This window comes from Equus przewalskii, chromosome 6 (genome assembly GCF_037783145.1).
Source record: "Equus przewalskii isolate Varuska chromosome 6, EquPr2, whole genome shotgun sequence".
NCBI lineage: Eukaryota > Metazoa > Chordata > Mammalia > Perissodactyla > Equidae > Equus > Equus przewalskii.
In genome coordinates, this window is record NC_091836.1 from 54,065,200 (window position 1) to 54,077,750 (window position 12,551).

General features: G+C 36.1%; 1 protein-coding gene across 1 annotated transcript in view; it reads left to right on the plus strand.

The window, feature by feature from the left end:
• SLC36A4 (solute carrier family 36 member 4) overlaps positions 1–12,551 on the plus strand; it is a 54,566-nt gene that overhangs the window by 23,124 nt on the left and 18,891 nt on the right. Inside the window, exons 6-9 of the mRNA XM_070623912.1 lie at positions 571–655; positions 5,417–5,644; positions 7,530–7,628; positions 10,916–11,085. Of these exons, the coding sequence (XP_070480013.1) occupies positions 571–655; positions 5,417–5,644; positions 7,530–7,628; positions 10,916–11,085 (582 nt within the window). The remainder of the gene's footprint in view (positions 1–570; positions 656–5,416; positions 5,645–7,529; positions 7,629–10,915; positions 11,086–12,551) is intronic.

Consider the following 12,551-nt stretch of genomic DNA (forward strand, 5'->3'; position numbering starts at 1 on the left):
CTATATTATAGAGCTAGAGTTTTCTAGAGTATCTCATTAAAAAATAAGAACAGAGCTAAGCTACTGGAGAGGTCTCTGGTGGTATGATTTAAGGCCAAGCCCCCAGTCCCTTCTCGTTCCCTAGTCTTATTAGTGATTTGGCTAGTAGAGAGCATGCTCATGATATGTGCAAATGACATGAAACTGGGAGGTCTGGGAAATATACCAGGTTAATCTGAAAAAGATTTTGAGAAGTAGGAGAGATGGGCTTAATCTAAAAGATGAAATTTTTAATGAAATCATTTTATAAGGAGATACTGTTAAACTGTTGAATTTCAGAAATAAACGAGAAATTTTGGCCTTTTAGCTTAATGAAAGAACTTCCCTTTGCTCAATAATAATTCTAGTGGCATACTGGTTAGGAATGTATGATCTTTGTAGAAAATAAATATTTTAAGTCTGTTTCTTATTTTAAGGAAGTAAAAAGAATATACGCTATTATAAAATGTTTTAAAATAGTTAAAAAGAGAAAATATATGTTGGCATTTCAGCAGCACTTATTGATGCTTATTTGTGGGTATTCCTTTTCAGGAGTGTGGTTGACTTTTTTCTGGTGATAACACAGCTGGGATTCTGTAGTGTTTATATTGTCTTCTTAGCTGAAAATGTGAAACAAGTAAGTGTTTTTCTCCAGTTACTGAAATCATTTTCTTCTAACACTATAACTATGGCATTGTGGTTCCTCTGAGTAAGCCATGGTTGAATATAAAAATGTGTTCCTTTCATAAATCACGTTTCTTTGTAGATTTTCCTTTAGTCTTCTGTTTTACAAGTTGGATTTCTGCTATTATTGTTGATTTTACTTTTCTTGCCATTATATCAATAATGCTTATTCTTTCAGCAGAACAGGACGTAATTTACTGATTCTTAGCTATTTGAAAGTTAGATCTCAAAAGCAGATACACAGATGTTTTGGGAGCATGTTCTTTACATTGGTGTTTTTTAAAGAAATATATAAGGTTTTAGGCAGCAGCCCAAAAAGTGAAGTAAAAAAGTGGACATTAGAAAGATCCAATAATTATTGCCATTGTCTAAAAAGATCTCTCTAGAAACGTACAGTGTTCTGTAGTTCTCTCCATGTTATAGAGGTTTGCTTTAAGAGGGAGTGGTTTGCAGTCTTGGTCAAGACCGACTGTCAATTTGAACAAACATGCAAAGCACTGAAATAAAAAAGCTCCCCCATCAAAACAATGCCAAAGCATGTTTCTTTATGTGCTTTAACTGGAAGTCTGCCTTTGTTATTCCTGCATCACCCCCTGCTCTTCTTTAATTATTATTTTAATCAATAACATTTATTAATTTTCCACATGTGCATGGTACAATAGTAGGCATTATGCATAGTAATATGAAGTACTTGTCGATATTTTAATGCAAAATGATGATGTGAGTGTGTTTTCTAAAGAGCTTCTATGTACATAAATATATATTTACTTTTCTAAGTGTAAAGTGTGCTTCATTCTATAATTAGACCAAAAATTGGCAAACTTTTTCTGTAAAGGGCCAAATAATAAGTATTTTCGGTTTTGTTGGCCATATGATCTCTGGCTCAACTCAGCCGCTGACAAGGCTTAAATAGATATGGCTGTATTCCAATAACATTTTATTTGCAAAAATAGTTGGTAGACTGGATTTGGGGTGTGGGCCATAGTTTGCTAAAGCCGCCAGCTTAGATTTTTAATGTTGGAAAGTCTCATTGAGTCGAACCCTCTTTTATAGATGAAACAGGTGATGCTTTCATTAGCATTACTCATTGTAGATGGTGTGCTTTTGATTTTACAAGTATCTGATTCCACAAGTTGCATATTCCTAGGACTACTGACTCAGTTAAGAGAGTATTTATTGTCAAGACCTGATAAGAAATACCATTTTACCAGTCATTTACATAGAGTACCGTGGAAATGATGCCTTTCTGGGATTGTGCAACATGGTAGTACTGTATCTTTTCTATTATCTCCTAAGAGAGCTACCAGTAAGCTTGATTTGAATTTATGAATAATACTAATAATGCCTTATAATCTTAAATTTATAAGCTATGACATATATCATTTAATCTTTACAACTACTCTGTAACGTAAGCACTATGTTCATTTTATGAATGAGGAAACCGAGTCTCACAAAGCATGAGCAGTGTGCCCTACGTCATGTGAGTTAGGCTGAACCCTAAGTCTCTGACACAGCTGCCACCCGCTTTAATTAACTGTCCAGTACTGAACAGGACACTGATTTTAGTTGTGTGTGTGTGTATGACCTAAAGAGCATATAAAGTGTGTATGACATAAAGAGTATATGAAATGCATAAAATAAGTGTCTCTAAGCTTAGGATTGGTGACTTTCTCTGATGTAATATTATCAGTTGCTTCCAAAGTTGAATGGCAGAATTTAACTCTTTTGCACATATCCTAAGAAGACGAGGTAGAAAAAGTGACTCTCTGGAAGGTAAGGAGAATGCCTGCTGTAGAGATAAAGATTAAAGTTCTTTTAAGGCATAAAGAGCAACATGGAAAAAGACCTCAGACCATAAAAGTTGAGAGATGAACCCATCACCTCGGCAGAGCAGACAGGTAGTCACTGAAACAGCGTCATCGGGGATTTTCAGCCCCTCTGCAGAGGCATTCTCTCACGTTTGATAGCACTCTCCAATAGCAGATACACCAGTTGATTAAATTTTACCAATACTGCTGCTGGTACAGTTAAAAACTGTAAGATTATTACCACCTTAATCTGCATAAAACTGAAGGCTCAGTATTTCATCAAATCAAAGAATTAAGGATTTAATTGCCATACAGATGTGTGAACCTCCTTCTCTGTGACTGCCACAGGGCTGTTCTTGGTCCCATTAAGCCACTGTGGACCGTTGGCAGAGGAAAAAGAAGCGTAGTGCTTCCGATGACTCCAGTCCATCGTGGTTACAGTAGCTCCTCTCTGTTCGTACTCTAAGATACTCTAGGAAATTTCAGATAGATAAATCCTGCATGAAGAGAAGGGAAGGGATATTACGTTAAGAGAAAAAAATGTAGTGATACCAAAGACCATGGACTTGAGAGTCAGAAGATCTGAATTCAAATCCCTGCTCTCTGTTTTAACTCACACGTTGGGCAAGACCCCTTTGTCCCTGGTCAAGCCTCAGTTTCCTTATTTGTAAAATGGGAATAGTAACAAAATCTCTCCTTGTTACTCATAAACTTATTGTGAGGCTCATTTGACAAAAGTTTTGTGAAAGCCTTTGTAAGTGTCAAGCATGTACACATGTAGGGTGTTATGGCTTTAATTCTGCGTTTTAGCTTTACTGAAGTACATAATCTGCCTTTGGAATTTTAACCATTAAATTACCGAAACATTGAAAAGTTAATAAGTAGTGGATTTTAGTAAAATGAGCTCTAAATGGAAACAACTGAAATTAGTAATTTTATTTTATAATATTTATTTCAGTGTTTTGCATTTTGGTAAACATGTGAGATCATAGGAAGTCCTATTAGATAGCCAATCTCTGTCTCTAGAGGGCACCAAAGGACTCAAATGTTTACCTGAATCTTGCTCTGGTATGTATCTACATTTTTATTTTATTTTATTTTTTAATCCTGAGAATTTTTATAATCATCTTTCTGCCAAAGAATACTAAATTATGAGATATTTGTGATAGAATTAATTTAAAATTCCCAAACACCTAACAATTCAAACAGCCCTTTTATAAATTGGTTATGTACCTGCTTTTCTTTTGCTGGGTATCCTTGTTAGAGCTTGATTTTGATCATTACCTAATCTCATTATTGGAGGTACTTTGATACAGAAGTATTTGGCTCTAAATAATTTGGTTACTGAGAAAATTGAGCCAAGAAATAAAAAATGTCTTTAAAAGCCAAGTAATGTGAATTACCAGTTTTGATTCTATTTCAAATTATAGAAAATAAAGCATAAAGTTTTGATGGCCAATTACAAGATAAATGTGATCTGCGCATTTCTTAAATGGTGCATGGTGTAACCTGAGAGATTTTTAGTCCAGTACGAGTTATAAATTGCCTATGTAACTTAAAACTAGTAGATATATTCTGTGCAATTTAAGATGATGTGTACATTTGTAGTGACACTGAACATTGCTCATTGTGGATTGTAAGTGTAAAATTAAAGGAAACATTTGAATTGTGAATCCTATCAGAATTTTGTTCTAAACTCCTACTTGTTGGCCTCTTGGTACTTACTATATTCAGAGAGGGAAATGTCAAAGTGGGGGCCAGGTGGCTGGCTGCTTGGGCAGAGCCCTTTTCAGAGTTGCAGTGTTTTGGTCAGGTCAACATGTAGCTGTCACAAACTGGATTCTGGAGTCTCAGGCCTGGATTTGAATCCTAGAACCACCACTTACTGACTTCATTTTATGTAAGTTTTTTTCACCCTCCCTGAACCTCAGTTTCCTCAACTATAAATTGAAATTAATACTACCACCCACCCCAGAGAGTTGTTTTGAGGATCAAAAGAGATGTATATAAGGTATTTAGTTCAGTACCTGACACACAGAAAGTACACAAAGGATGCTTGCTATTATTACTGTGGGTCTAGTTCTTAAGAATTTACGTATCCAGAGACTTGATAACATCCTTGTGTTGAAAGGAGGGCACAGTGTTTGGGGGGCAAATAGATTTTCACTGGTATTTAAATTATGGTCTGATCTACCTCTGCTGTGAGTTTTTAAAGTCCTCTAGAATTTCATTTCTATTTTAGTAAACTGGATTATGTAATTTATTGATCAGAGGCAATTTTTAATCTATAGAGCCTATAAATCATTGTATCTCTTTTGCAAACTGAATATTGGTTTATAGAAGTGGCTGAATAAATTTTAAGGTAAAGTTGATTTATCCTGTAGACCTTTTTTTGTTCTAGCAAACGTTTATCTACTGTCTAGCATATGGCTGTGCATAATTTAGTGGTTTCTTAATAAATATTTATTAATAGTGGTGATAATTTAGAAACAATTAGTGTATAAAACATTTTGAAAATTAGGCTGTCATTTCTAAATTTTATTTTGACTGCTTTACATTTCTAAGAGGTACTTAGAGCTTGTTTCCTACGCTGAAGAAAATAAGTTGGAGTAGAATACCCAATGGCCTTTTTAGACAAGTATGCTTCCACTTTTGATTATCTCTAGTGAACTTTCTTTTCACAGTATGATAGAAGTTATCTTGCAAAGAAGATTATCCTATTTTAATTACCTTTAAATTTGACATATATATTTCTAGGAAGCTAGAGTATCTTGAGAAAATGCAAATATTTATTTTAAAGGAATTTATCATAAGTGTATAGACCACAATTTTTTGTATTTCTCTTCTATGATTATAAATTGATGGAAGTTTTTTCCCCCTCTTCCTTATTCTGGTATCCTATATAGGTTCATGAAGGATTCCTGGAGAGTAAAGTGATTGTTTTGAATAGTACCAATTCATCAAATCCATGTGAGAGAAGTAGTATTGACCTAAGGATATATATGCTTTGCTTTCTTCCGTTTATAATTCTTTTGGTCTTCATTCGTGAGCTAAAGAATCTATTTGTGCTTTCATTCCTTGCCAACGTTTCCATGGCTGTCAGTCTTGTGATAATTTATCAATACATTGTTCGGGTAAGTATAACTTGTTTTTAACTGAGTGTCATGTGTTTCTTAATAAGTAAATTCTTTGTTGACTTTGGAGGTACAATTAATGATATGTAAAGACCCCTACTTCATAGATGGCACACAGGAGACCATCAGTGAACTTTGGTTTCCTTTGGGGGTTCTGCTTAGTGAGAAAAGTGTATGACACAGAGATTGAAAGCACAGGCTTTGTTGTTGGATCTGATTTTAAATCTTGATGAATATGCTTCTGGGCTTTATGACATTGCTTCAGAAGATAGTAATACCTACCTCTTAGAGTTGTGAGGTTTAGGATCGTGCCATAGTACATTGCCTAACATGAAACAAAGAACTCATTAGTGTTTTGCTTATTCCTTTATGATTTGAACCAATCGTAAGACATGGGAATGTAGATGTAACTTTATGATTTTCTTTCACTTCTGAACCTTTATTTACTGTCACCACTTCAGTCCACTGCTACTACACTAGTCTTTAATAAACTCTTTATCTGAAGCGTGCAATAACCTCAACTGACTTCATTGTCCATAGTCTGGGGATTCTTAACCCAGTTTCCTTAAAAGAATCCATTGATGGGATTTAGGGGGTCTGAAAATCCCTTAAAATTATTTGCAAGATTTAGAGTTTCTTTATAGATATGTATGTTTTTCTACTGAACAGCTGTATAACTTTTATCTCTCAAAGGGCCAATGACTCCAAAAAGGTCAAGAATCTCTCTTTTATTCTTTCCTGATCTAATTCATCTTACATATTGCTGCCAAAGTAATTGTTATAAAGTCTCCATTAGCAGTTCATTACAAGCTCTCTTATGATGGGTCTCTGTTTCATTTTCTTTTCCTCTCTGACTTCCAAAACCCGTAGACTCATAGCATGTAAGAGTAGAATGGGACAGGCAGAAAGATCTCCTAAGGCTTTCTGGAGTTTGTGACAGTTTAGTGTTATCAAATAATTCAAATACTTTAATATTCTTTTCACTCTGACCCTGACTTATGTTTTTAATCATGTACCACCATTATATCACACAATTCTTCATATCTTTCAGATGCTCTAGAACTCTCTATTTCCCAAATTATCCATATGCTTCACAGTTCAGGTTCTTTGTTCATCCTCTTTCCTTGGCCTTGAGTTCCACTTCCAGTCAGGTAGAGCAGAGAACAGAGGATGGTGAGGAGAGCAGGAACTAGACTTGAGTAGCTGGAAGAAGTGGCCATTGTGGAGTGAGAGATCTTCAACAAGATGTGCAGTTCGTGAATTTCCAGATAGTGAGAACTTGAACAAGGCTATGAGTCAGGACCAGATAATCAAAGCCAGAGTCAAGGCATAGACACAAATAGTAAGGGTAATGGCAACTGTCAGATCAAAGAATAAAACACTGAAACCAAGAGGAGACCTGTACCAGGGAGCAGCACAGAGTTAGGAGATAGAAAGCCAAAGTCAGGAACCAGGTATCTTAGAGACTGAAAGAGCAATGAGAATAGAGTGGAGAATGAATTTCATTAGACACCATCAGGAATTGGTACAACTGACTACGTGGCTGTCAGCTCAGACACTGAGTATGCTTATGTCTTCCTGTTGTGGCAGGAGCCATAGCCAGTGTGAACAGCCTAGGACTTGCAGGTGGAAACAGGTAATCAGGAGCATTTAGCTCAGATGGAATGTGTGGGCTCAAGGGATACAGTTGCTTTTGGCAGTGAAATCCTAACAGCTTGGCTACATTTAACATAGGGTGCTTTAAGTGTTTATTGAAAGAAGTATTCACTTTTGTAACACATATTTGCTGTTGTGAAGCTCAGAGTGTATGATTTTGCTTTTACACTTTAAATCCTTTAAGATAAGTAAAGATGTAACTTGTCTTATTTTTTCTTTCTTTCTCCAGAATATGCCAGATCCCCACAACCTTCCAATAGTGGCTGGTTGGAAAAAATACCCACTCTTTTTTGGTACTGCTGTATTTGCTTTTGAAGGCATAGGAGTGGTAAGGATTTACTCTTTATTATTTATGTATTTATTTAGATGAGGAACATTGGCCCTAAGCTAACATCTATTGCCAATCTTCCTCTTTTTACTTGAGGAAGATTGTCCCTGAGCTAACGTCTGTGCTGGTCTTCCTCTCTTTTGTATGTGGGATGCCACCACAGCATGCTTGATGAGCAGTGTGTAGTTCCGTACCTGGGTTCTGAACCCACGAACCCTGGGCCACCAAAGCAGAATGCATAAACTTAACCACTATCCCACCAGCCCAGCCCCTATTATTATTTTTTTAAAATCTTAAGTCAACACAAAGATTTATATAGTCAAGCTACATTTAAAAATGCATGTTTTTCTTTTTTGTTTCTATTTTCTTTATTCCTGGAACACAATTTGCAGTTTGGTGTGATGGACTTGAATTATAGTTTAGTGCTTCCACTAACCAAGAGTTTAATCTTAGACGTATTTTTTAAACTCTCTAATTCTCTTTTTCTTAATCTGTTAAATGGAGACATTAGAATAGATGATTTTTAACATTTTAGTGTGGAAAATTTCAAACCTTTACAAAATTTAGAGCATAGTATGATGAACTCCTATGTAAGCATCACCCAGCTTCAAAAACGATTAACTCGGACAATTTTATTTTATCTCTATTCCATCTACTCTACCAAGCCCAAGTTAAATTCAGACAAATCCCAAATGTCATATTTTATAGTCTGGATGATTTGATGTGAATTGAAATCGTTACAAAGTTAATATTACATTTAGAAGAGTCAAATATAAATTCTCCCTTTAGATTTGTGCATATCGTATTTGTTTTGAGAAACGATGTTATCGTAAAGCTAATAACCAAGAGACACAAGCACCCATTCAGGATGCTTCCAGTTTATTTGAAGCCTAGAATGTGTAGATTTGGGGAAAACAGAATATTGCTGTCTACTCTACAGCTTATGTTTCATAGTCTAATGGTTTGGTATGGGAACAAAACCACTTATAAACATCTATTCATATGAACCACAGACAAAATAGACCCAAGAGACCATTTTGTACCATTTTACTTGAGTTTCTGCTCTCTCTGAATTCTCCTTTAGGAAATTCTCACAAATTGTTACAGCTCCACTTATCACTGTTGCAGACATCACTGCAGATTTTCATTTCTGTCTTTATCTAGTAAGCTCTAGTTAACTGTCGGACATTTCCAGTTGTGTTATTCCTCTGACATTTCAAATTCAACAGTTCCAGAGTCGGACACATACTCTCTTGTCGAAAACCAGCTTTACTTTCTCATTTCCCTATTTCTTTTGGTTTTACTTTCTGTCACTCAAGCTTGAAACACTGGAGTAACTCTTTTCACTCTGTCCCTGTTTTTCCCCATTCCAGTCAGTAATTAAGGGATGTTGGTTCTTCTTTCATATTTCCCCAAATCTGTTTTGTAAATGAGATTATATGTAAAACTACCTACGATACTGCTTGACACAGGGGAAGCCTCCATAAATGTTCGTTTCCTTCCCTTTCTCCTTAGTTTCTAGCTGCACTGGCACCATTCTTGACCATATCCCCTTATTTCAGGTCTGGATTATCTCCAGAGCATGCAAATTATTCTCTGTTCTCTCTAATTAACAGCTAATATTTCCATATCGACCTGACTAACCTGAAAAGTGCAGATAATATTAGAGTTATCTCATGGTTACTGTGAGGACTAAATGAGATGCTGCATACAAAGCTTTTAGAAAAATACCTGGCACAGTGTAAACACTTAGTAAATACTTGCTGTTATTACTTAATGTGTTTCATCATATGGTCAAATCATGTGGCCAAAACCTCTAAAGATTTTCGTAAAAAACTTAACTTTTCAAGTAGCCTTTATTTCTTTTTGTTAAAGGTATTTTTTTAACATACTTAAAATAATTTATTCATCTCACTAAATTGACAGACAATAGGTACAGATAGAGAGACAAAGAAACACTTATAAACGTGTATACATGGGTAGCATACATACATAGATTTCCTAGCACTCTCTACTGAGAGAGCCTGTAAGTAGTCATGCCTCAGTAGCAGCAAGCACCCAGATCTTGAATTCTAAATACCATTCTCCAACGAAAGAACCAAAGTTCTTTCAAGAAATGTGCTGATGCAAGGAAATTCAAGATGAGTCTGGAGTATCGTGTAGTGCCAGAAAGTTTGGACATGCTCAAAAAACAAAAGACTGGAGGCATGTCAGAGGGGCACAAGAACCCACCTGATAGAATTCACCATGACTGAAGCTGGAAACATATGAGCAACAAAATAAACAGCAGTGTTCTGGATCATACACAAAGTATAAAACAAATACAAATGAATCCATACTAATATAAATAAATGCTTAATAAATAAGTATATAGAAGTAGTATATATATTATCTACAAATAATGTATGTAGATACTTCCGCTCCTGGAGGTGTCCGTCCTCGTCCCTGGAGTGTGGGCTGCATTCACTGACTTGCTTCCAGTGAACAGAGTATGAGGGGGAAGAAAAGAACTTCACAAGCAGAGAAACCTGGCAGACAGCACCTAACCAGGTGATCAAAATTAACTTTCCCAGGGATAGGTCGTGTCCGCAGCATGTGTGATGGGCAGGGCACTTCACCTCTGTGGTATCTTCCTATACCTGTAATCTCAGTCTAGTCATGAGGAAAATATCGGAGAAACCCAAATAGAGGGACATTATACCAACGACCTAATTAATACTCCTCAACACTGTCCAGACAAGGAACAATAGGGAAAGACTGAGAAACTGTCACACACTGGAGGAGACTAGGGAAGTGTGTGACAGATGCAGTGTGGTGTCCTGGATGGGACCTGGAACAGAAGGACACGGGTGGGAGAACTCGTGAAACCCAAATAAAGTGTGGCGTTCAGCAGTGACGTACCAATGTTGGTTCTTAGTTGTAGCAAATGTACCTTGTGTAAAATGTTGACAGTAGGGGAAACTGGTCACAGGTACATGGGAGTTTTCTGTTTATCTTTGCGACTTTTCTGTAAATCTGAAATTATTCCAAAGGAAAAAGTTTATTTAAAACAAAAACTGACAGGTTTGCCTGCTAAGAGCTGATGTCAAATCTTTTTGTTAGAAGAATGTGAAACTCTGTAGTATAAAAAAAAGATATAACACCTAGAAAAAGAATTTCAACAATTGTAAGTGTTGTAAAGGAAAAAAGATTTGCATTATACACTATAGAAAGATTAATTTGTGTGTGTGTCTAAGACAATACTAGATTGTTTTAAATTACTTGTATTACTTGCATTCTCTTCTTAGGTCCTTCCTCTGGAAAATCAAATGAAAGAATCAAAACGCTTCCCCCAGGCATTGAATATTGGCATGGGAATTGTTACAACTCTGTATGTGACCTTAGCCACCTTAGGATATATGTGTTTCCGCGATGAAATCAAAGGCAGCATCACTTTAAATCTTCCCCAAGACGTATGGTAGGTAGATATGAGTTTGTTAATCCTCGTTTGTATACTTTATAGTTATAGTTTACCCATGTTTGATGATAAAGGTATGTTCTTGGATTTATGGTTCAAACATTTGAAATTTTTGCTGTCGTTTATTTGTGTAATCTAGAATTATTTTATAATCTTCAGAGGAGACTATCGATGATTTTTGCAGATCCTTGCGGGATTTTTTAAAAAGATGAAAAATTATAGGATGTTCCAAATTTGAATAAAGAGTAAAGCATGGATTCTTTTAATATGGACTCATTTTATAAAAAATTTAATACTTATCCTTGCTGCCAAAAAATCCAACTCTCTGGGTTTCTTATAAAATAATAAAACCCATCGCTTAGGGCCCTTGTTATTTTTTGTTGTTGTTAGTGCTGTCCAGTCCATTCCAACTCCTAGCACCCCTGTGTACCGCAGAGCAGAACCCTGCCCGGTCTGTTCATGCCATCCTCTCACCTTCCGGCGCTATGTCAGACAATGCTGCCTGCTCTTCACAGGGTTTTCAGAGCCAATTTTTTTGGAAGTGGGTGGTGAGGTCCTCTTCCTAGTCTGTCTAGTCTGGAAGCTCCACTGAAAGCTGTCCACCATGGGTGACCGTGCTGGTGTTTGAATTGCTGGTGGCAGAGCTTTGAGCATCAGAGCAACACGCAGTCATCACAGGATGACAATTGACAAAGAGGTAGCATGATTCCCTGACTGGGAAGCAAAGCTGGGCCATAGCAGTAGGAGCACTGAATCTTAGCCACTAGACCAACTTACTGGTCAGCTTCAATATTTTATGTACCCCAAGCCTCTCAGAACACAGTTAGGACTCATTGTAAATAAATAAAATAATATGGTGTGTCTTAATATTTAATACTAGAACCATATTCTGCTAAAGGAAGCAATATATAAGGTTTTCCCTTCTTCCAGAGATTGGTCTGTAGAGGTTTAAAATTGTCAGTGATTACTATGCAAACTTGCTCCCTTATTTATAAAATGGAAGGTAACTCCTTAATTTTGGTAAATGCAAAGTAAAAGCTACATGGCTGATTTAGTTAATGTCACTGCTCCTTTAGCTGCTTGGATAGAAGTCTGTGAAACCTTAAATGTTAAATATTATATCTTCTGACTGGCTTCCTGATGAGAGTCTACCATTCAGTAATCATTTTAATCCTGGGTCTTTACCGGAGTCAAAAACATTGCTAGAACAAATGTATGTAGGAAGCCATTTACGGTAGAGGGCATGTACCCAGAATAGTTTCCAGGTTGCACAAGGGCCACACCCGCAGTGTGCTTATCTTAGAGTTTTACTTAAGCTATGACATAGTTTATAAATATATTTCAAGATGGAAACGTTTCAAATGTTATACATTTATTTTAAACTGGAGATATGACTACAAATAAGATACATAGTGTTTAGCATTTATTTCAACAACATATGTTACAGTTGATTATAATAGTTTTGT